The 23,929-nt window shown below is 58.7% G+C and overlaps 2 protein-coding genes and 1 long non-coding RNA gene across 7 annotated transcripts in view; 1 reads left to right on the forward strand and 2 right to left on the reverse strand.

Moving 5' to 3' along the window:
* Positions 1-750: 750 nt before the first annotated feature.
* On the forward strand, positions 751-16,373 carry RBPMS (RNA binding protein, mRNA processing factor). 4 transcript variants are annotated; one of them, XR_005932833.1, is made up of 9 exons: positions 752-900; positions 7,660-7,737; positions 8,303-8,341; positions 8,485-8,547; positions 9,308-9,458; positions 10,346-10,476; positions 12,335-12,404; positions 13,835-13,940; positions 14,727-16,373. XR_005932833.1 is itself a non-coding variant. In XM_041124874.1 (7 exons), exons 1-7 carry the CDS (start codon positions 838-840, stop codon positions 12,395-12,397), a joined length of 588 nt encoding a protein of 195 aa, XP_040980808.1. In that variant the 5' UTR covers positions 751-837; the 3' UTR covers positions 12,398-14,787. The 4 variants fall into 4 exon arrangements, 3 of the variants coding, with proteins under 3 accessions (XP_040980808.1, XP_040980800.1, XP_040980798.1); XM_041124874.1 differs by having other exon boundaries at positions 751-900; positions 12,335-14,787; XM_041124866.1 differs by lacking the exons at positions 752-900; positions 7,660-7,737; positions 8,303-8,341; ... (1 more) ...; positions 9,308-9,458; positions 10,346-10,476 and having other exon boundaries at positions 11,091-12,404.
* LOC121233434 lies at positions 3,939-7,676 on the reverse strand. Its single transcript, XR_005932847.1, has 3 exons — positions 7,427-7,676; positions 5,237-6,273; positions 3,939-4,313 (listed from the first exon to the last, which is right to left on the reverse strand). It is a non-coding gene; the product is annotated as an uncharacterized LOC121233434 (long non-coding RNA).
* Positions 15,154-23,929, reverse strand: part of GTF2E2 (general transcription factor IIE subunit 2) — a 35,177-nt gene continuing 26,401 nt past the window's right edge. The window contains exon 9 of one of the 2 annotated variants that reach the window (XR_005932834.1): positions 15,154-15,455. The gene's annotated coding sequence lies outside the window, so the exon portion shown is untranslated. Of the gene's footprint in view, positions 15,456-23,765; positions 23,784-23,929 lie in introns of those variants that run through there. The other variant, XR_005932835.1, reaches the window with a different exon arrangement.

Consider the following 23,929-nt stretch of genomic DNA (forward strand, 5'->3'; position numbering starts at 1 on the left):
CTTGTGTCCTGTGTTCTCAACCTTCTGTCCCATGTCCCTAGGACCGTATCGCGCGTCCCCAACCCTGTGCCCAGCGTACCCAGCCTTGTGTCCTGTGTTGTCAACCTTCTGTCCCATGTCCCTAGGATCGTATCCCACGTCCCCGCCCCTGTGCCCAGCGTCCCCAGCCTGTGTCCCATGTCCCTAGGACTGTGTCCCGTGTCCCCAGCCTTGTGTCCTGTGTTCTCAACCTTCTGTCCCATGTCCCTAGGATCGTATCCCACGTCCCCGCCCCTGTGCCCAGCGTCCCCAGCCTGTATCCCACGTCCCCGCCCCTGTGCCCAGCGTCCCCAGCCTGTGTCCCATGTCCCTAGCCCTGTGTCCCCCCCAGCCTCGTGTCCTCTGTCCTCAGCCTTGCGTCCCACGTCCCTAGCCCTGTCTCCTGTGTCCCCAGCCTTCTGTCCCGCGTCCCCACCCCTGTGCCCAGCGTCCCCAGCCTGTGTCCTATGTCCCTGGGACTGTGTCCCACGTCCCCAGCCTCGTGTCCTCTGTCCTCAGCCTTGTGTCCTATGTCCCTAGGACTGTCCCCCGTGTCCCTAGCCCTGTGTCCCGCGTCCCCACCCTGTGCCCCGCGTCCCCAGCCCTGTACCCCCACCCCAGCGTCCCACACCGTCCCCAGCCTTCCTCCCCAAGCTCCCTCCCTCCCTCCCCGCTCCCCTCCTTCCCTCCCTCCCTCCCTCCGCCGGCCCCCGCCGCCCCGCCCCGGTCCCCCCCCCGCCGCCGCCGGCCAGCCCTTCAGCACCGCCCGCCCCGGACGCGGCTGCCGCCGGCGGGACGAGGAGCCGGGCCGGACGCACCATGAGCAGCCTCCCCGCCGACCGGGAGGGCGGCCCCGCCGACACCGGCCTGCCCGAGGAGGAGGTAACGGGGGCGGGGGGGGGGGGGGGGAGGTCGGTTTTGGTTTGGTTTGGGTTTTTTTTTTTTTTTTTTTTTTTTGTGCGGGGGGGGGGGGGGGAGGTCCGGTATCCCCCTCCCCACCCGCGATCGCCACGCACCCCCCGCGGGGGGGGGGGGGGGCGTCGGTTTGCGCGGTCCCAGGCAGCCGGGGGGTGCTGGCGTGGGAACACGCGGAACCGTATCCCCCCCCCCCCACCACCCCACGGGTCTCCCCGCAAACACCCCTCCGCCTTCCCCGGGGAAGAGCGCCGGGCGGAGGGGAGCCCCACGCGAGACACGCAGCTCCCCGTGGGTGGGGGTGTGTGTGGGGGGGCAAACCAGCCTCACCCCCACCCAGCCCCCGGGGCCGGCGTTCGGTGCTGCTGAGGGTGGCTAGGGGGGGGGTGACGGCGGGTCCCGCTCACCCGGTGGGCTTCGCGTCGCTCTTCCAGCGGGTCTCACCCCAAAGACGGACGAAACCCCCTCGTCCCCGCGGGGAGACAAACCCCACAGCCCCGCCACGGGGACCGGAGCGGGGTTTTCTCCGTCGCGACCGCAAAGTTCCCCGGTTTTGCCCGTGACCTTGAGATGGGAATCTGGATTTTGGGAGGGTGAGAAGCCGGCAGACGGGATCCTCTCCTCGCCTTTCAGCCCGCGGGGCGGCTTCGGCGCGTCCCCGCCGGCTTTTCGGTGCTGGGGTCCCTGCTTGATAGACACCGCCGGGATGCACCGCAGCTCCGCTCTCCTGCTGTCACCTACCTTGATTTTTCTTTTTTTTTAGTCCAGAGGCGGTTCCGGCCTGAAACTTCCCAAAGTTTCCCAAAGCGCTCCAATAACGGGGAATTTTCCCGCCCGCGGCCTCGCCGGGCTGCCGGGTCCTTGCGGGCGACGCGGCGACGCGGCTCGGACGGGCACGGCGGTGGGAGACGTCCACGGAGGCCCGTCGCCTTTTCCCAACGGCGTGGCACGTGCCGTGCTCGCACCGGGCAGCCCTCGCCCCGCTCCCGCTCGGATCCGGGGATGGGAACGAGGGTCCAGCCATCGCACTGCCGACCCTCGGGGACCCCCTGACCTTGCCACGCAGCTCTGCCCGACCCGGGGGGGGGGGGACGGCTGCGAGGTGCCGGGGTCCCCCGCCATGTTGGGGACGTGTTAGGAGGGCGATGGCCGCTCGTGCTTGCGTGCCGGGCAGGTATTATTTTCCCTGCGCGAGTTTTGCCCAGCCCTGGCTGGAAGAGCCGGTGCTGTCGAGTATTTGCTTAAGCGCAGGCGAAGGGGGTTGCCCAGTTATTTTGCACCCTACCTCTCCCCTCCCCGGGGCTCGCCTCCACCCCCCCAAAAAAAAAGAGAGAGAAGCAGCACCCGTCCTGGGGAGGAGGTCAATCAGGGTGCTGCCGGGTGGGACGAGCCCCCCGCTTCGGCCCCGCTCCTCCTGCCTCTTCCCCAGGTGCTCCTGGCACCCCGGGGTGGCCTCCCCCTCGGGAGGGACCCCTCGGTGCAGGGGAGCGGTGGGCCGGGGTGTGTGGGGGGGGTACGATTTGGAAAGGAGGTCACGTCGCTTCGGCCGGGCGAGAACAGCACGTAAAAGGCTCGACGGAGGCCTTATTTGGTAGCGGAGCGGCTCCGGAGAGCCCGGCTCGTGGCCCTCGTCCCCATCCCATGCCAGATCCCTCATCCCCAGGGGAGCGGGGCGTAGGGAGGGGACCCCAGGGACAATTTCTTGGGGGGAAGGCGCCCGGCGAGCGGCTAAGGTTTGGCCCGTGGCCCATGCGTCGCATCCCCCCCAGCCCGGTGCTCCTGCTTCTTTTCCTCCTTTAAGCGTGGGGTCCGGAGGATTTGGGAGCAAGCCCCGGGTGGGACGCGGCCAGGCGTGACCCCTGCCCGTGCCCGCCGCTCCTCCGCTCTGTTGCAATCTCCCATCTGCTGCTCCCTTGGCTTCTCACTGGCTTTTTCCTCCGCCGCTTCCTCGTTCCAGCCTCGGCAGCTCCGGACTTGCTCTTCCCCGAGGGCTGCTCCTTCTCCTCCCATCCTCTGCCGGACATTTGGCTGCCGGTCCGGAGAAACGGCCACGGGTGGGTGGGTGGTGGGGACGGAGGCTGAGCCCGCTCCTCCCGCATCCCCCCCGGGGGGGGGGGCACGGGAGCCAGCATCCCTTGGCCTCAGCCTTGTTTACGTCGGGGAGTTTTGCGGGTCGATGGCGTGCGTACGCACGGCTCGGGAAATCTAAACCCGGCCGAAGAGGACGCTCCGTTAGCGAAGAAGAGAGTATTTACGCAAGGACGAATCCCCGCGGGGCTGGAATGCACCCCGCTGCGGGGGAGGCAGCACCCCGCTTTGCCGGGGGGGGGGCAAAGCTCCGCTTGCCCCGTTTTTACGACTCGATCGCAGCCCCCCTGCCATCGCCTTCCTGCTCCCACCGGGATCCGGCTGCCCGGCCGTGCCTCCCCGGCAGCGGCGGGCAGTCAAGCGGCTAATCGGCTGGTAGGGAATTAAAGCGAGCCCCTGCTGAAAGGTGGTGGACGGGGAGCTGGGGTTGAAGGAGGCAATTAAATGCCTCGTGAATGAATCACCCGGACGCCTTCCGCCTCTCCCCGCCGGCCCCCGGCCTGTTAACGTTTACCGGGGGGGGTTGGTTTGCGCAGGGGCAGGGGAGCGTGACCGCGCCGGCGGGGCGCCCGGCATCCCTCGGGGCTCCCGGCATCCCTCGGGGTGCCACCGTCTCATGGGGGTCTGAGGCGGGCAACCGCCCTACTGGTGCCTGCTTACCTTTGGGAGACAAACCCGGCTTGTGGCTTCATGGGAGGAAGAGGAGGAGGAGGAGGGGAAGAGCTGCCGGCGCTCCGCCGTGGACTTCTCCATGCCGAGGCCGTCCTCGAGCCGTGGGCTGGAGACCCCGGCCACCTCTTGGCCCAGGTCCCCACCAATTCTTGCGTGTCCCCAGCCCTGACCATCCCAGCAGCCCCCCCCCCCCCCCCAGACCCTCTCCAGCATTCCCTTAAATTGGCCCCAGACGGGACGTGGTATTTCGGGGACAGCAGAAGGTGATGGTGGGACGCAGAGGTGAGAGGGACGGGCGAGAAGTGGGATGGAGATGGCTTCGGAGGGAGAGGAGAGTAGCAGAGGCTAGGAGAAGACTTTCTGCAGGGACAATAAAAGCCAGGAGGGGACAAACCAGGAGCGAGGCGGCAAAGGTGGGATCCAGCGGCCCTGGCAAATGTGGGAGCTGTGGGGCGCAGCGGCAGGAGCAGAGGAGGACCCTGGAAAGGGGACATCGCGTGCTCCTCGTGCGATCCCGTAGCTGTCGTCCTCGCTGAAGGAAATCAAGGTGGTGGTGGTCACCTGCGAGGTCCTGCGCCCGTGGCCAGCAGCTTCCCGGAGCAAACATCGGTACTTCTGACCTGGAAGAAACCTTTGGTTTCACCCCAAATTGCAACAAGAAGGAGAGATGGAGGAACGCTCCACCAGGAAGAAACTCTGAAAAAAATGTCTGCGCTGCAGAATGGAAACAAAACGCCGCGGGCTGCCCTAAACCGGGGGTGTCTGGGCTGCGGGAATCCCACCGCCATGCTCGAACGCCCTTCGCTAATCCTCGCTCGGGAGCTGTAGGTCTGGCCCCGTCCCACAAGACGCTCGGGAGCACACGTCTCGCCCGATCCACCTCCGAGAAGGGGACGTTTTTCCCTATGGAAGACCATATAGCTGCCTGCCGGCCGGCGATTTCTCTAACAAGGCTTTTTTTTTTTTTTTTTTCTTTTTCCCCCCCGTCAAGGGCAGGATTTTGCCCTGGGAGCGTTTCTGGTGGAGGATGGAGGCTGAGCCCCTGGGATCTCTCGGCACAGGAAAGCCTGGAGCAGCTCCCCGCGGGCTGAGGCTCCTCTTCCATTTAAGGGCAGGAGTAATATTTCCGCCTAAAAATCTTTCCCTTGGCAAAAGGATATCCGTCCAGCCTGCTGGGAATTATCCCCGAGGACGCTCCCTTTCTCTTGCCAGTCCCACCTCGTTTTAACACAGCCCAAATCCTCCCACCTGCTCGTTACCCAGCCCAGCGAAAGGACGCTGTTTACGTAGGACCTACTCAAACGTCCCTTTGGCTGGGGTACGCCAGCCCCCCGGCACCCTTTCGCGGGGTGCAGGTGGGGAGCACCCGTGACCTCGTATCTCCTCCCTCATACCCCCCGGCCCCCAAACATCCTTTTGGGGCTGGAAACCAGCTGGGGGATCCTTTGGAGCCCTTCTCCCTCTCCCGCTCGCCGCTGTATAATTTTACGGTTTAAAACTTGGCCGACCCGCGTTTGAACTTTCAAAGAAAACAAGTCATTACCGAAGAGAAGGCTTTCCTTTGCGAGGCCGAATTTCAGAGGGTTTTTCAGGGTCTTTTATCTCTCCCATCTCTCTGCCGCTGGGCTACGGGGCTAAACGATCTGGCAAGCCGGGCTCGTAGGGGTTTGGATTTCAGGGACGCGGCAAATTGGCGGCGGGTTCTCCCCCGGAGCCGTCTCTGACGCCTCCGGTGTTCCACGCAGCTCCCTGGGGAGAGGAGAGGTGGGAAGCCAGCGTGCCGGGGAGGACCGGAGGCTCGAGGGATGATGGAGACGGAGGGGACCGCGCAGGGATGCTCAGCCTGCTCGGGAGGCAAACCCAGCTGGGAAGCTGGATGAGCCGATTCCCTGGATAGCAGCCGTGCTCAGGCGGACCTGTCCGAAGAGGAATACGTTTTTTTTTCCCCTAGGAAAGGCTAAATTTGCCGCCTTTACGTTGAATTTCAGGGGTGCTCCTCCGGCTGAATCCCTCCCCAGCCCTTGCCGGGAGATACTTGAGTAGAGCCTCGGGTGCAACGTTGAGCGCCTTGGGATGCTCCATCACCTTCTGATCTCGGAAGACAGGCAGAAAGCCGGCGGGGGGTCCCCCAAAGTGCCTTGGTGGGTGGCTTCCAGCCCACCGCCGATGGTCCCGGCGGAGGGGACAGGCTCCCAGGCTGTGCCTAACCGCAGCCCCGGCTCTTGAAGGGGTGAGGACGTGCCTGCGCTGATCCCAGCCTGCCGGGAGCTCTCGGCATCCCTCTGGGCAAGGCCCTGAGCATCCTTTCCTGGCCGGAACAGGCCTTGCTTTCCAAGAGGAGTCGAGCGCTGGATGGCCGTCGTATTTTCACGGCTGGCTTGTTTTCTGGCAGCCCTCATGCACCCAGCGATGGGTACCAGCAGCGATGGGTACCAGCACCGATGGGCATCACCGGGGCTGTTGACACAAGGGCCATGAGTACCTTTTGTCATTTAATAGATATAGGTCAGCCAGAGGTTTTGTTACACAAAGCAGGAATGTTTGCTGCTCCCAGGCTGGGAGATGGGCTAGATAGCTTATCTGCAAGAGAAAGAAGAACTGTCAGCAGAAGAATAGGCCCCGGGCTGGCTGTTTCGCATGTCCCTGTCCCAGAGAATGGAGCCGGCAGGGTGCTTGGCCAAAAAATAAAATAAAAAAAAAAAAAATCAAGGTTTTCCCCTCCTCCAGCTTGGCACTGGGGTGGGTGACCTTAGTCTAGCCCCCCTGGACCAGCTCTCACAAGGCATTTGGATGCCTGAAAAAATAAGCTACAGCCACCAAATCCCCCAGATTACCTCTCGGTAAAATGCTACAGGAGCAGTAGGAATGGGGCTGGCTCACAAGCAAGCCCGGAGCCGAGTGGGACGGCAAGGCAGGGACCCGATCGATGCCGGCACCGTCCCTGGGTGCCCCAGCGAAGAGGCAGAGCTGGCGGGTGATGGCAGCCGGGGTCAGACCCCCCCCCCACCCCGCCATGGGGACAAGCGAGGCTCAGACCAAGGCGGCAGCTCCCTCCCGCAGCGAGGTCTGAGCCTAAATACAGCCCCAGGGCCGTGGGCAGGGTGCGTGGGTGGGTGGGGGGGGTCCAGGTGGGGCCGGTCGGGGCCCTCGTCAGCCCCCGGCCAGCCATCACCAAAGCGTTCGGATGAGATTTTTGGGGATGAGGAGAGGGGGACCGGCAGCAGGTCCAGCTGTCGGTCTCCCGGCCCACACGGCTCCCCCGGTTACGAGCTGGTTGTAAAGCAAAACCGTCCCAGCGTGGGTCTTGCCCAGGTGGGGTTTGCCCGTCCCCGAGGAGCCCCACATCCCCCCCTCGGGGTCGGTGGAAGCAGGGTTTCTGCAGGCCGCCCCGGCTCTGAGGATGCTGCACCACGGCAAACATTAGATCCACCCAAAAAGAGTTAAAAACCCCTTAAAAGGTGACTTTTATAAATAAGGGACAGGCTGCTAAAAACCAGCTCCCTCCAAAACTGGGCCATTCCTCCAGGAGGAAGAGTTGGGGTTTGCTTTCTCCCCGTCCTTAATGAGCTGCTGCAATTAAACGGAGACAATAGGCATTGTCTGCAGAGTAAGGGCTCTGCTGGGGATGCCAGGGGAGATCCCGTTTGCCGGGCCGGGGTAGGAAGGCGCTGGGATGCTGGCAGCCTTTTCGACCCGGAGAGCCCTCGGTGTGGTGAGGACGGGTCTCGGTTACCTTTCCATGATGCCTTAGCAGCTTGCTCCGCCGTCACCCGAAGGATGGGGACGCCCCTCCCAAAAATTCCACAATGTCCATGTGTGGTTTAAGGCTTTTGGCTGCCCACGAGGTTTCACTCAGGCTGGCATCGTCCCTCTGGCGTGCCACCCCCTAAGGCTGCGGGAGGTGTGGGGTATCCCCAAGTTAGGGATGAGGGAGGGTTCCCAGGAACCTCCTTTCTTCTTTTTTAGGTGAGGACGCTCTTTGTCAGCGGGTTGCCTTTGGACATCAAGCCCCGGGAACTTTACCTGCTCTTCAGGCCCTTTAAGGTACCAGATTGCGGAGGGGAGAGGGGGGCTGGAAGCGTGGGGCTGGCCCCCTGCCCCATCCCTGTGGCCCCTCCAACCTTGGTGGGATCTGGGAGCTCACTGGTTTCCCCCCAGAAAAGTCTAAATCGGTCATTTTATTCACAGAAACAAGTTTCTGAGCCTTTTCCCCCCCCAGTAAACCATAGGAAAATGGCATCGGGCGCTTTGATTGCACCGGGGTTTTAATTGCACGTTGACTTGCACCCCATTTAGCAGCAGCAGATCGTTGGCTGCAAACCTCTCCAGCCTCTTCGCCCTGCCAGACCCGCAGCTCAGACACCGGCTCTTTTCAAACACGAAGGATAATATTATCAGGCATCCAGCATCCCTACAAAAACCCAGCGGCGGCCAGTCCCTGCACCGGTGCTGAGCCTTGGCGAGCTCCCCCGCCCCGGCCCCGTGCCCACCTGATGCCCCCCAGCTGTAGGGCTGCCGGGTGATGGATGCCGGAGGTTTCCCTCTCCCAGGGGCAGCTGAATCGCGGGGATCTCCACCAAACACCCTTTTTTTTATTCTTTTCTTGCAGGGGTACGAAGGATCTCTCATCAAACTCACCTCCAAACAGGTAGGAGCTGCTCAAAACGCGGCAAGCATCCCACGCCAAGCTCCCCCACCCTTCCCCGGCATCGCCGGTCCCCGGGGTGGGGGGGTTCCCCCCTCTGCTCCCCGCCAGCCGGATTGATGGTGCCTCCTCTCCTTCCTCCGCAGCCCGTGGGCTTCGTCAGCTTCGACAGCCGCTCCGAGGCGGAGGCGGCGAAGAACGCGTTGAACGTGAGTGCGCCCGACCGCTCCGTTTTTTCGGGATTTTTTTTTTTTTTTTTTTTTTTTTCCCCCCTCATTTCCCCATCCCTGGATACTCTCTGAATTCCTCCATCCCGGGGACGGGCATCTCCCGCACCGGCTGGCCCCACCGCATCCCCATCCCTCCAGCTGATGATCCCCATCAGCTGCTTCTCATCTGCATCCTCTCTCCCGGGGGGGTCTGCATCCCTCTCGCCATCCGGGGGGGGCCTGAACCCTAAGGATTAGAGCCTTAGATATGAGTCAGCGGGAGACACCCTTCCCAGCCTCTCCTGTTTCTTCACTGGGAAAAATCCCAGCTAAAGCTGTAAAAGAAAAAGCAGATTTTGCTTTCCTTTAGCAGCTCCCTCCTACCTCTGTGGAGTTAACCTCCTGCAAACAGTCACGGGGAGAACCGCGTGGAGCCGGTTCTCCAATTCCGCCCCGGGTTTTGGTTTGGTTTTTTTTTTCCTCCCTTGTCTTCGTTTTCAACGTAAAACTTTTTTTTTGGCTCCGCTAATCCCTCTGGATAAGAGCTGGGCCGCGCGGGATGCCGACTGCCAAATATGGTGCCGATGCTAAAGATGCCGGAGGAATGCGAGCTGCCTCGGGGCCCGGCAAATTAGCTCATTTCAAGGCTGGAAGTTAAAAAAAAAAAAAAAAAAAAAAAAAATAATCGGGAGTTATTTTTGCCGCGGGGCCGGCACGCGGCGGTGCTCGCCCACCCGCCGTGCCTCCTTCCCTCCCGCAGGGCATCCGCTTCGACCCCGAGATCCCCCAGACGCTGCGGCTGGAGTTCGCCAAGGCGAACACCAAGATGGCCAAAAGCAAGCTGGTGGGCACCCCCAACCCCAGCACGCCTCTCCCCACCGCCGTACCTCAGTTCATCGCCCGGGAGCCCTGTAAGTACCGGCCCTGGCTCTCCCGAGGGAGCCCCGCGCGGTTCCCCCCGACCTGCCGCCACGGCAGCGCCAGCGGGTTTTGGGGTGGCGGGTGCCAGGGGTTGCCCCCGTCCTCGTTTCGCCTCGGGAAAACGACCTTATTCGGGCAACTCGGCGTCGCGCAGAAACCGCGGGTGGACGTAGCGATGCCGGCTCCCCGGCGCGGGATGCCGGAGGGAGCAGGGGTGCCGCGGCGGCGATGGGGAACGCCAGGTCCGACTGGAAGCAGCAGCGCCCGCTCGCTGCGAGCGCGGTGGCACGTGCCGGCCGGTGGCCGAGGGTCCCCCACGGGGGTCCCCAAAAGCGTCTGCTGGCGCTGGAGAGGGGACCCAGGGGCAAGGCGACAGCCGGCTCGGCACGGCGCGCGGGAGCGGGATGAACCCATGGTGCTGCTGCTTCGCGGCGCCGGGGGGTTTCCCAGTCGCGGCCGGGGGTCTCGGCGGAGACCTCGGCGACGTCGCGCCGTACCCGTGCCCGCTGCTGGAAGAGCGTTTCTCGCGCGGGCGCCGGTTCGTCGTCAAGCTGCCGCGCGCGGGCTCCGTCGCGCCCGCCGACGCCAGATCCCCCGGGGTAATTAAACCTCTCGGAGGACGACGACGAACCCAGCCCGGCCTCCCCCAGCGACGCGCCCAGCCCCACGGCATCGCTCGCCGCCGGCCGAGCCCCGCGTTCTCCCAGCGGGCGAGTTCGGCGTTGGCTTTGCGGGTCCGGCGGCACCGGCGTGCCGCGCTTCTCCGGGGGACGCTCCGCTCCCGCTCCCGCCTGCTTTGGGTGGGGGGGAGAAGGAAGGACCAGGGGTGCCGAAAACCCGGCGGTCGCCGTTAACTCTCCTTCTTCTTTTCTTGCAGATGAGCTCACAGTGCCTGCACTTTACCCCAGTAGCCCTGAAGTGTGGGGGCCGTACCCTCTGTACCCAGCGGAGTTAGCACCTGCTCTACCTCCTCCTGCTTTCACCTATCCCGCTTCGCTGCACGCCCAGGTAATTCAGACCCATCCACCACCACTGCCGCTCACCCTCCCACCCGCCCCGGACCCCCCCTCCGTCCTTTCCCCTCGGCGTTCGCCGCACCACTAACCTCTACCCGGCTAACAGGCGCTCACTCCCCTCCTCTCCCTGAGATTTAGGGATGGCACCCAAACCGAGCTGAGCGCTGGCAGCTCTCCCCAAACGCCTCTCTCCGCCTTCCCACCTTCGCTCTTGCCCGCGCCGGGGGGCAGGCAGGGAGGGAGGGAGGGATGGGGGATGCTCTCGGGGGCTGAACCCGTCCCCCCAAATCGCTCCCGGCACCGAACGACCCGTCCGGCTGCCGGCGCGGCTCAAGACGGGGGGCTCCCGAGCCCCCGGCCGCCCCTCGAGCATCGCTGGGATGCGGCTTGCCGGCCGCGGGGCGTGAAGCAAAGCGACTGTGACGGGGAGGAGAGAGCAAGCGAAGCGCAAACGGAGGACCCATCTTTTATTGACGAGGCGCGCTCGTCACAAGCGCTTTTCTGCTGGCTGCCAACCGCCGGTGGCCCCCGATGACAGCACGTGGCTGTTAAAAATTAACCACCCGCCCCGGGAGAGGAGCGGGGAAAAGAAGAGAAGAAGTGGAAGTGGAGGCGGCAAAGGATTTCTTTGCAGTGCCAGCCTTTGGGATGTTTGCCGGAGTGGCATCGCGGGGATGCCAGGAAGAGACCCCCGCCGTGGCGGGGGGAACGGGCAGCTGCCCCCCCAGCAGCCGTGCCGGATATCATCCTGGCTTTTGCTCCTCGCCGCCGGCTCCGGCTTGGCGGTGAGCAGGAGGAAACGAGCGTACGGAAACAGATTTGCCGGATAAGCCACATCTGAAAGGCTTTTGGCCCTGGCCCGCCAGGATTGAGCCGGGTTATCCGGAGCCGCTATCGCTGGGAGCCGGAGGCAGCTGGGGGCCGGTTGGAGCAGGAGGGCGAGGAAAAGCTCTCGGCGTACAAACCAGCCCCAGCCTTTGGATGAAACTCCGGCTTTTTGGGCCCTGCTGTTTATAGGAAGAGCGGCGGTAAATATTATTGCAGCTACGTACTTGCCTTGTCAAATAACCGCTAACAGGCAGCACCTGCGCTGCTCGGGAGGCCGGGGAAATGGCCGGCGGAGGAAACGGAGCCGTAAGGAGGCTCCGAGGGCCCCCCGGGAAAACCCAAGCTGAGACGTGATGTTAGATGCTGTCAGAAGAAACATTATCCGCCGCGGTTATAGAGCCGGCGCGGCGGGGAGGGTGGTGGTGGCACTTTCGCCGTCGCCCCTGGGTGCTGCAGTGAAGCAGGCAGCGTTCCCCTCCTGGGGGCTGCAGCCGGTCCCTGTCCCCCCCCCCCCGTGCAGCTGCTGGCGTTGCAGGTTTGGTGGGGATCACCGGAGATGGGTGCCACCACCCAAACTGGAGCTGCTCGCTGCAGGGTGGCCGCCCCGGCTGGGTCCTGCGGAGAGCGGCAGGACGGTGGGGCCGACCTGGCATTCCCCGGCAGAGCGCCGAGCGCCCACGGGCAGGCGGGGAGAGCCGTCGGGTTTTGGCGTCTGAGGTTTTCCCGGCTCCGTCTCACGTGGGCTTTGCAGGTGTTAAGAGGGGATGAGCGCACGTCGTGCGTGGTTGAGACCACGGTGCTGCCGTCCTGGCTCATTCCTGCTGCAATGCCGGGGGGGGCCGCGCTCAGCCCCAGCCGGTGTTACTGTCCGAAGCGGAGCTGGGACGGCTGTACTGTTTCATTCCAATTCCCTCCGCCCTCTGCCCAGGGAAGGCCGGGAAAGGGGAGCCCAGAGGCAGCCGGCTCTCGCCAGGGTGGGTGGCCACCACCCCTCTCACCCCGTGCCCGTCTTGTCTTTGCAGATGCGCTGGCTCCCTCCTTCCGAGGCTGGTTCTCAGGGCTGGAAGTCCCGTCAGTTCTGCTGAATGCCGGGTGAGTGCCGCCTCTCCGCTCCCGTCCTCCCGCGCCGGCGTGGTGGGCCGGGGGCCACCTCCGCCCTTACCCTGAGCTCCCCCCGCCGCGACTCTCGGGGTCTCCGGCAGATGAGGGTGGGTGTCCAGACCCTTCCAGCCACTTTCCGGCAGATACCGTAGGTCCGGGCGCCCTCTGTGCCCTCAGGGAGGGGATATCTCTGCCACCATCGACCCCAACGCTTTCCCAAATTTCCCGGGGCAGGATGGAAAGGCAGGTCTGCGGTTTGGCAGCCCGTGCTGCTGCAGCAAGAGGAGACTGCGTGCCTGATGGCGTGGTCCTGCAAACGAAGGCGGCAGCAGCAGGGCCGCCCGGCTGAAGGCAACCTCCGCCTCCTGGTGCAAAACAAACATCTCATTAAACCCTAATGAAAACTCTCCTGGCAGCCTGGGGTGGCAGGGCTGCCAAAACAAGAAGCCTTGCGTTACCAAGTGCCCGGCTGCCTGGCAGGAGGGAGGGGGCTGGTTCGACGGCACCTGGAACCTCTTCGGATGGAAAAAGCCTCGCAAGATAACGCTCCGCAAATAACTCAGCCTTTCGTGGATAAATAAACAAAGGGGATTCAAACGGAGGAGGGGAAAGAAGCTCGGCTGATGCTGAGCATCGCTTGTCCCGTGACCCCAGCCTGCCTCGACCGTCCCAGCTGCCATCCCCCCGACTCTGCCCGATGCCTGCCGGGAATCCTCTTGTGCCACGTCCACACGCACCTGCGGAGAAACCCCAGCGGATCCAAGGAGGTGGCAAGGCTCCGGCATCGGCTGCCCGTGCTCCTGTGCCATCGCTCTGCCTGTCCGCCTGGCACCTGCATCCCTGCGCCGCGGCCGCGAGGCTCGCTCGCCGGGGGAGGGCAGGAGGACCGGCCGTGGCTGCAACTGACCCGAGACTCGGATCTGCAAAGCATTTACCGGCTATTTTAGGCCCAGCAGCTAAAAATAGGGAGTGGCGAAGCTTTGAGAACCAGCGTTTCTTCCAAAATACGGAACGTGCCAATGTTTCCAGCTAAAATGTAAGCAGAGCAGTATTTGGGAAAGGGAGATGAGCGAATCCCTTAGAACAGGTCCACCTGCCCGCAGCAATCCCAGTAGCCACAATGGGTGGCGAGGACGCAGGGTCGAGGACCTCCCGGCTCCCCACCAGGCTCCTCCAGCCCCGAAGGGCTACGGCACATCCCGGCGAAGGGTTTTGCTGCTGCCCTGGCTCTCCCACTTCCATCCTCCCCGTATTTGCCGCGTGGAGCCCATCAGGACAGGTTTAAGCTGGAAACTGCCCCTTTACGAAGCGCCGACCCCGTCCACCACAAAATAACCTCTCCCCGCAGCACACCGACCTCAGCCCTTGGCTGCCGGCTGTCCCTGCCAGCGTCCCTAACCCTCCGCTGTGTCCTCTCGCAGGTCTCAGGTGTGTGATGGTGGCCTACAGTCAGTCTTGTGGGTATTAACGGAGTCTTCCAAGGCGGCTACTGGGTTGGCGTGCTCTCCGCATAACCACAGTGTGCTGGTAAGGGTGCAGCGGGGCGCCCGGCTGGGCCAGGGGGACGCGGCCCCTTGGGCTTTGCTGTTTTGGGGAGGGGGTAGAGGGGTGAGGAAGGCAACGCGACGTCCCCGAGGAAACGGGCAGCGAGGCGGGCACGTCCCTGGGATTGATCCCTGCGGGGTGGCATCGCTGCTCCCGCTACGGCACGGCACGGTGCCTCCGGCACCGAACCACGGCTCTGCCATTCCCGCGTTTATCCTTGTTATCTGGGGCGAGAGTTTCGACAGCCGAGGAACGCCTCTCGGCTTTGAATTACCCCCCGGTAATCTCATCTCGCTGCCGTCCTCGCTTCCTGCCTTGGATCAACAGAGACTGAATTCCTCTTAAGTGCAAAATTCAACGCAAACTTAACTCTCAGCTTCCCAGCTGGTGCCTCCTCAAGTTAAAACCCCAGGGGCTACAGTCATCGGGAGGAGCAAACTGGGACCAGTGGGGTCCTTCCCCTCTGCCCGGCCGACCGACCCTGGGGTACTGACAGCCCCAGCTCTCCACGCAGGCATTTCCCACCTTGCCCTTTCCCGGTTAAACAACTGTCCTTGGAGTGTGGTCCCAGCCTGGGCTGCTCTCCCTTCCTCGCCCCGTTCCCAAAACAAGCCTCGCTCTCCCCCGGGCTGCGGCACAGGAGCTTCCCCACGAAGAAACAGAGATAAAACACAGCCCCTTTTCCACTTTGCCTCAGCCCAAGATTACAGCAGCTTTTTTTTTCTTTTCTTTTTTTTTTTTTCTAAACACCTCTCTCTGTTGTTACAGGCTTGAAAAAAAACAAAAAACCTCACACAAGTTTGGATTCCTCCAAGACTTTCCCACAGCCTCTATCACACATCTGCTCTCCTAGAAGAAAAACGAAAAGCATACCTAGTAATAATGTTTTCCTCTTTTACACTGTATATTTGTAAGAAAGAGTGTGTTACTTCTGAAAGCATGGTTTGACAGGCATTGCTGTAGCGTTTGAAAAGTCTTTTCAAACAGAACCATAGGAAAGCAGACTACAAAAAAAGCAAAACGAGAGCAAGTATTTTTGTACCAAACCTCCTAAATAGGACAACCTTACACTGGGTCGGACCACAGGTTTTGTGCTTGACTTTCAAATGCGTGTAATTAAGAGCCTCTATCCCCCCCGCCCCGTCAACTGCATGTCAAAGGCATGATGTTCACGTGCGCGCAGGTGTCGAGACACACGATTCGGGTTGGTAGGAATTGTGCTCCGGCTGTGTTGGCAAGACATCTGTGGACACTTACAGTATTACCGTTTTCTTCCCAGTTGTACCAAATGACAACCAGGCAGGACAATCAGAAACTTTCTTATGGTGATTTTTTTTTACCTTAGGGCTATGTTAATAGCTTGCTGTGCAAAGCTTCGGCATGGTACAACGGCTCGGATCAGGGATGGGCAGAGACAGCCCGTACATGTAGCAAGGTGACAATTTGCCTCCTCCTCCTGCCATGACTGCTTGAAGTTGTTACGGGCAACGTAAACTGCTGTATGACAGAAAAAAAAAACCAAACCCTCTGTTCGCCAGCTTACTCGAGGTTGGGTGCGAGTCCCCGAGCGGGCCGAGGGGCTTAGACACGTGCCTACCGTTACGCCAAAGCGCTGGGCTGAACTGGGGTTTTAGCGTCAAGGTTATGCCGGCCCGGCGGCTCGCTGTGTAGCATTTCCATGTTTCCATGTGCAAAGACAAGAAGGGAGGCTGCTAACACCCTTGGGGCAGTACCTGTAACCTTTACAGAGATAGCGTACCAGCAAAGAGACCGCTTGACATACTAGTTTATCCTTCTCCTTGCTCCAGGAGGAATTTGGAAAAAGAAAGAGCAAAGCAAACCAAAACAAAACCTCCAACAGATTTCAGTTTCTTGCAAAAGGAGGCGCAAAACTTCTCCTTTCATTGCCTTTCCCCCCCACCCCATCCCTGCTGCAGAGCACACCGAGCTCAGCCGCTGCCCGGGCTTTGCTGTAGCTGATTTGCCAGCTGCGCTGAAGGCACAGGGTGCCCGTGGCCTTGTTAAACATCATAACCGTTTTCTTTCTCCTTCCTCTGATTCTGTGGGTGGGCCAAAATAAGACGGCTGAGATTTCGGCTGCCGGAGCCGAGGCAGGGCGGGGGGTGAGACAGTGCGATGGGAAACTGTCCCGTTGGGGTGTTCTGTAAAAAGTGGCATTGATAAAGGCAATGTGAGAAGAAATCAATTCCAAGACAAACCTCCGAGCGGCTCTAAAAGGAACGATACCAGCGTTTCCAAGCGACGGACTAACTCTTTTAGCAAACTATTTCCTGTACTTTGTCTCGTGGAGAGGAGAGAAGCTTCCACATTGTCTACTCTGCTTTTGGAAATATGTTTAAAGGTACTTTTCTATTGTAATTTTTTAAAAATAAAACCAGTGATTATTATAAGTTACACGCAGAGCGTCGGTCGTGTGCTGTGTATCTGGTTAGGAACAGGGAGAAGGATCCCGACATATACCCTTCGGGGCCTCGGGGAACAGCAGCCTCCTTCCTCCCTCGGGGTAGTTGAAGGCAACGCTCCTGAGGGACACAGCGATTTCTCGGGGCAGATACCGTCCTCCTGCTTGGCTCGCTTGGATCTCTAGGAAAGCTCCAAAATCCAGGCTGGAAGGAGCAGCAGGCTTTAAAGGAATGACTCCAAGTTTACAAAGATGTTATCAGTTAGTTATTAAACCTACTAATCTTGGCACTGAGCACAGGAGCTAAGCTGCGATTTTCCATGAGCTCAGCCACAGCAGAGGCAAACGTAACCTAGAGACGAAGGGCCAGATTATTTTTATTTTTTTTTAACACGCTGAGAATTTTGAAAAACTCGGTTCATAGGCCCAACCTAGAAATTCCTCCTCCTTCCTCCACTCCGCCTCCGCCCCGATAAATGTGACCAGCGTCCCCAGGAGCCTCAGCCAACAGGCCAGACTCTGAAAACAAAGTACAAGGAACAAGCTCCAGCTTAGCAAACGCAGCCCAAAAAATGGTGTGTAAAGGACATTATTAAAGCAGGCTACAAACTGCCAAGGGCGGAAGAAAAAGGCATGGTGGTGTTACTTGAAACCCCCAGCTGGCAGGGATGAGCCGGGGAGTTAAGCCCTTAATGTTGGATGCTAATCCCCCCGCAGCCACCGCAAGTCACAGCTTTCTTTCCGAGTTGCATTCAGGGGAGAGGTTTGTTGGCAGCCCCGGCCTAGGAAGGGAAGAGAGCGACAAGCTGCAAGCGCAACGCGAACATATTGCTCAGCCCAACTGCTATTCAGAGCGGCGGTAACTGGCCGACACCGCTGTCCCAGGCACCGCTTTAGCGAGACATGCAGATGCTTTCGGGAGTGGATTCAACAGCAAACATCCTCCAGCTAAGAAAGCGATGGAACACGCACGCATCCTCCTGGATTTTGCCTGGGCACGGCATCTGCTCTGAGATCTGCCCTGCGAAAGGAAGCGGGGCCTTGCCGAAAATATTTGACCTCTCGAACCATTTTTTTCTTTTTTTTTTTTTTTAAGTTTACCCAGTAAGCCAAAACATTTTCGGCTCCGTGCTGATCGGCGTTGCCCGCATCAGTGAGGGGCGGGAGCGGCAAGCAGCTCGCCCGGTCCCCGCGTCCCCTTTGCCGTGGTGACCTTTCCCCATGCGGCCGGGGGAACATTCCTTCCCCGTGACCGTCGGGGCATTTACGGGAAGGCCCGAGCTGCTGGCTGACGCCGAGAGATTGCAAAACAGGACCAGGGACTCCCGGGCCGGTGCTGGCATCCGATACCAGGGATAAATCCCAGGGGGGTACGAACAGGCAGAGCTGGAAAAACCAAAATGAGAAAATTTCACACTCTCATTGTTTCCACTTTCCCAAGTCTTTCTCTCCCCATCTTTCTAACACCAAGGCGAAGCTCGGGGAGGGGGGGTGATGCGAGCAGCTCCTTCCTATGCATCCCTGCATCCCTGCTGCCCTGAGGCTGCCCGCTGATGGACAGCAGGCTGGAAGTGTCGGCGAAGGCAGGGAACAGGCCGGCAGGGTCTGCGGAGAAAAACACGGCGCTAACTTCCCCACATCGGATGGACACAGCTGAGCGGCGGAGGAACGGGAACAAGATGGGAGGAGGAGAGCTGTATCTCCCAAAGGATTGTACAGGGGGGCAGGCAGCAGCGACAGGGACTAGGGGATCGCGGTGCAGGAATGGAAACGGGCCAGCCGGGGCAGGGACGGCAAAGGGCAGACAGAGCTGGCGCCGAGGCCAGCCGGCAGCACCCACAGCCTGGACGGGGCAGGGAGGAGGAGCGAGCCCAAAATCCGCTCCTGCGGGCCTCCTCGGGAGAAGGGGGAAGGAATAACAAGGCCGGGAGAGGAAAGATGAGAGAGCGCTGGGGTTTGGCCAGGCAGCTTTAGAGGCTGAGACGCAGGCGGGGAGGGAAGCCGGCGGCTAAGAACAAAGAAGTGGCTTTGCGAGGACAGCTGGGGCCAGGCTGAGGGCGCACTGCGGATTTGCTCCCCGATTCTCGAAGCTTGGGGAAATAGAGAGGAGTCAGCCAGCAAGGGTCAGTGCACTGCCTGAATGCTGCCAGGCAAGGCTGCTCTGTGCTCCCTGCCAGCATGAAAAGGCTCCGTGCGCCTGGGAAAGCATGCGGCTAAGGCATCGGCCATCCCACCGCCCCGGGAAGGAAGGGAATAACTGCACACAAGGGATTGCGCAGCACACCTAAATGCCTAAAGTTTGCCCTGGGGCCGTGCCTGCAGCCCAGAGCCAGGGCAACTGTCCCCAGGCCAGGCAGTGCCTGCACCGGGGAGGGATTTCAACCCAGGGAGATGAGCAGGGTGCTGCAGATGTGTGCCCTGCAAACTGCAGGCTGCCCAGAGCGCCAGGCTTCAGCTAACATTTAAACACCGTTATCTGCCTCGCTGCCACGCTCAGGCTGGAAACCAAGATGACGGTGGAGCTTAAAAAGCAAAGCTAAGAAATACCATTAGCAGATCCCTGAAATGCTTCTTGTAAAACACGGGGAAGTCAACCATTAGCGGAGTCTGGACTTCATCTCTGCAGTCTCCATAATTAATAACTAGCTCAGGAGGGAATAGAAAATACAACCTAACTGATGGAGGCAGGAGGAAATCGCACAAGTACTTCAGGCCTTGGATGTAAGCCCAGAAGCGCAGGTATAGTCAAAAATTTAACTTAATGGAAAGACAACCTCCTGCCTTAACCATCCTTTTCCCCTGCTGTGCTTGCACTCTGCACAACGTCCAACCCACGAGGCCGATGGAGTCCGACACGTGGGTCCCAACCACAGAAGCACCGATGGGTTTTCAGAGTCACGGCTGGTTTTTTTCTGGGCTGGTGGGTAACACAGAGGCCGCTGCACACACTTGCAAACCAAAGCAGCAGAAAGCAAGCCAGCGAGAAACAAGGAGAACTGCTCTTACAGCAAGCCGGGCGGCAGCAATCGGGGCTTGGACTCACAAGAGCACACAGATAAAAGGGGCCGCAGGAGGTCTCTGACCCAACCTCCCTCTTGCAACAGGACTGTTGCCAATATGAGATCTGGGCAGCGTGGTCTTGTCTGGGCGATGCTTGAAACGTCCATGGATGGAGACACCTCCCCACCAGCTTTTTTTTTCCTAATACCCAAGCCAAACTTCCCACGTCGCCCTATTACGTCGCTTGCCATGGCTGCCAAAAAGAGTTTGACCACATCATCTTCCTAATTGCCCTTCAAATCGCTGTACCCGTGATTAGATATACTCCCAGCTGCCTCTTCACCACACCCAGCTGTCCCACCTCCCCGCTCCCCTCCCAGGCTCTCTGCCCCCCAGCCTGGACCAGCCCAGGAGCCCCAGCCAGACCTTCCCCAGAATCCCTGCATCCCTCGTGAATGTAGGCAGGGGGAGGCCCAAACTGGACACAGTTTCCCAGTGTGACCTTCCCAGTACCGAGCAGAGAGCCAGCAGCTTCCCTTGCTCTGCTGGCCCTTGCCAGAGTGGCGCAGGCTGCGTTCGCCTCATTCGGGAAGAGAGCCGCTACAGCTAGGCAATACCCAGCACGACGGAGAAGCGGCTTTCCTGCTGAGAGCCCTGCTGCGTCCAGACAAGCCCTCTCTTCTGGGGAACTGCCATTCTTCCTTATCTGCTTTATAGGGATGTGTCCAGAGAGCCTGCACGGGACTAACAAGACAAACACGGTTAGGAATGCACCTACGGAGCCAGAACAACAGACCTGAGAAGCAGCGCAGAAGCAGACCCTCTTTCTCCTGGGAGGAGATCGAGCCCCAAACCACCTGGCTTTCTGCATTACAACAAAACGCTGGCCCAGGGCTCCTAGCTGGTGCAGCACTGCCTTTTGCAAGCACCCTTAGAGACAGGCTGGGCAGTGCTGTAGCAACGCCAGCTACCTGAGGCGACCGGGAACGCTGTTTTCAGGCTGATCCTTCTCTTGCTGACAACTCGGCGTCAGGCCTCGACGATCCAGCTGTATCCCTGACTTTGCCAGCAGTAGAAAGCCAGTACCAGCAAATTGGGGTCCGAGCATTCCTCTCCCTGATGGTTGTTAGCGGTTAGCCTTGCCGGTCTTAACCAGTCAACAGTAAGCACTCAACCCTACTGGACATCCTCCCCCAGATGCAGGAGCTACCAGAGGCCCCCGAGGCAGTAACACACATAGGAATTTGGGCCTGGTACATTAGCAGCGACCGGAAAGCAAGCAACAAAGCTGGAAATAATGAGATGTCAGTACCATAGTTGCTTCTAGTCATCTGCAAACGCAGCCCCTCCTCATCAGCAGGTACTGGGAGCCCAGCTCTCCCCGGTGACCCTGCACCGCCTGCCCGTGCTCATCGGAAGTGACAGCCCTCGCTGGCTACATCCACGTGCGGGGTCTTTATACCATTTGTCAGGGCTCCCTTGCCTCTCTCTCCTCTGCTCTCTAAAAGCCTTGAATGATCATGATGAATTATAGATTAGCTCTGGTACACACCGCCTTATGTCAGATTTCTCATTCAACCATACAAAATCCTGCTGTTTTCCATTCCCTTCCAGAATGATCGTTGTAACAGAGGAAGAGATGGAATAACTTTCCAGTTAGAGCAACTTTTAGGAGAGAAGCCAGTAGAGCTCCATAATTAGAGGTGTGACACCCCTGGGCTATTCAACTTCAACCTTAAAACAATAACAGTACTTTTATTTTGGGGGTGGGGAGAGGCAGATGAAATAAAAGGTCTGGTTCACGTGTATAGACGCAAAGAAGTCCTAATGAGCTCCTCCTGAAGGGCCAGTGCAGCCCCTGATCCCCACGGGTAAGTATGCTGACATTGCTACCAGATGCCCTACGAGGATACCTTTTCAGAAGCAAATCCCAGACCAGCAACGCCCAGCTAGAGAGGAAGAGCTATCAGCGACGCGACCTGGCTTTCCCTACCAGCTCCCTCCTCCTCCAGTTTCATCACAGTGGAATCGGTACACCTCCCTTCCAACAAGACAAGCTAGTGTAATATTGAGGGGGAAACAGAGGACTGAGTGTACGTCTCTGGCTGCTTGCAGACCTTAAAAGAGCTGCATTCTCTTGGGAACAGCTCTAGCGACCGCCGCAGATACTGTCCTCGCAGCCACAGGCTTACAAGATGCAATTGTGCAAGCGAAAGGATGACAAAGACAGCCAAGATATACCTCGGAGAGCTCCCATCATTGAAAAAGAGTGTCCTCCTTTTCCCGATGGCCCTGTCCTTATGTCCGTCAGCATCATAGCAGGTGGGAACTGAATGCCTCTGCTCCTGGCTGATACGGCAGGGGAAGAAGAGAAGGATGCTGCATCAGAAGAACTGTTCATCTGTGCCTGCATTCGTCCATTGCCCCAGAGGGTTAGAAAGGCTCAAATGACAGCCCCACCAGGATCGACATACCGAATCCTGAAGCTGTCCTTGCTGGACAGGACACGCATCACTTCAAGAGCCTCAGGAGAGTGGAAGAGGCAAGTCTTCAGCTGGCAGGGACAGGCAAAGACTGCACTGAGATGGGTTAGCCAAAGAGCCTTCCTGAAATCCATGAGACAAAAGTGCCTGCCACGGGCTAGATGACCATTGTAGGTCCCTTCCGACTGAAACATTCTATTCTATGTTCTGTCTTTATCAAGGGCAGCCCGAGTCCCCTTATCTTCCTGGTCGGCAGCAGACTCTTCCAGGGAAGGAAGAGAAAAATGGACTACTAGGGCCATGGCCCCCAGGAGAGAGCATGATGTTTCTCAGCAGCCCTGCCAGACCGAGGGAACAAGAATTTTGCCAAAGAAACCAAGCTGAGGGCATGATGGTTTTGGCCACTGGGAGAACCATCATGCCAGACAGAATACATGAGAACACCCTGAAGGAAGATGAAGCAGGTTTACGTTTTCGACAGCTGTGAACTCTTACGCTGAACTTCAGCAAAAAGCCTGATTTGGACATTACGCTGTGAGGAGACTGAAGTGCACTGGAGTGGTACTAAAATGGTTTCAGCAAACAGACTCCCATTGATATAGTCTGAGACGTTTTCAAGTTGCACCATTTGATTTTTAAGAAGTCTTGGAAAAAACCCGTAAGGACTGCTGGGAGCATCTTCGATACAGAAACAAGACCCAACTCCCGAAAGCCACTAAAAGAGAGAAGCTCATGCTTATTTTCTGAACTTGTTTTCTCCATGACTGCTTGTCTATATTCCATGCCACCTCTAACGCACCAATGAGAGCTTCCCTTCAGCTATTTTTGAGACTGTACCCTAACAAGTTGTAAAACTTATTATGCCCTCTCTGCTCGTACAGCAGAGGAGAAGACTTCTTCCAGTGAGACAACACATCTAATCCAGTCTTTCCAACTGGACATCAACTGGACCATTTTGTTCCTTTGAACACTGGAGCCTGACAATGCCAGCACAGCACACAGAGCTGGTAGTCAATCTTCCTTTCCTGATCTCCTATTTTTTGACCTAACATATTTTTAATTTTTGAAAGTAGCTGGAGGCGTTTTCTTTAGACTTCCCTATTATCTTAATCACTTGAGCAGAGAAACAAAACAGGTAACCTACCTTACAGTGTGCTTTACAAGCTTTGGTTCACAGAGAAAGGGTAATGCGTAAGATGACTGGGAAGTTAACCCCATAAAAACCCCCAAAAGTATGAAAGGCAACTCAGAGCACACTAAGAGCTCTGCTTTTGTCTAAGCACCACCACCAAAAAAATCACTGCTCAAAAATGCAGCAGATGGAAGGGAATTTTTTTTTTTTCCCTGAGTGAAAATGACAGAAGAGAGGTGAACAGTTTTGCAAGTGTGCCACGGGTGCTTTAAAGCAGAGCTGTAACAGAAAACTAAAAAGCTCCAAGAGGAATTGCTTGTGCTGACCTGGAAGGTACCAGCTGGAGCAGCATGCTTTTTATGTATATATCTATATTTAAAAAGCATGAAAAAAAAAATCATATATCTATATAAAAAATAATAGAAGAAACCTCCTACCGGCATTTAGCAACTCTTTAAACAGGGCTGACGTTGTGCAATGCTGGAAGTATTGTCCGTTTCTCAAAAGAGCAGTCTTCAAATTCAGGAGGATAAATGCTATGCTTACAGAAGTATTTTTCTCCTGCACTTCCCCAAGCAGACATAACTTGTTCAGTGCGACAGCAACAAAGCCTCATTCTTCACCTGTTCATGTGTTTGGATCCGACGGCCTCTGCTTCAACCCCCGATACATCAAGTAAGACAACAGCTCATGTGCACGCAGCAGCAATCTACTGTCAGTGGGATATCGCAGTCACCTATTTTTATCTTTGATCCTAACCCTAGAAGAGCAAAAAACCAGCTCCTCTCCTGCAGTGCCATGAAAACAATATCAGCATTGATTGACTCTGGTTCAGTATGTAAAAATAAGTTATCGAGAGGACATAGTTTGGCCACATTCCACATTAGTCTGTACTGCACAGAACATCAGGCATCTAACAGGGAGCTTTCATTTA

The sequence above is a fragment of the Aquila chrysaetos genome, chromosome 1 (assembly GCF_900496995.4).
Source record: "Aquila chrysaetos chrysaetos chromosome 1, bAquChr1.4, whole genome shotgun sequence".
Classification (NCBI taxonomy): Eukaryota; Metazoa; Chordata; class Aves; order Accipitriformes; family Accipitridae; genus Aquila; species Aquila chrysaetos.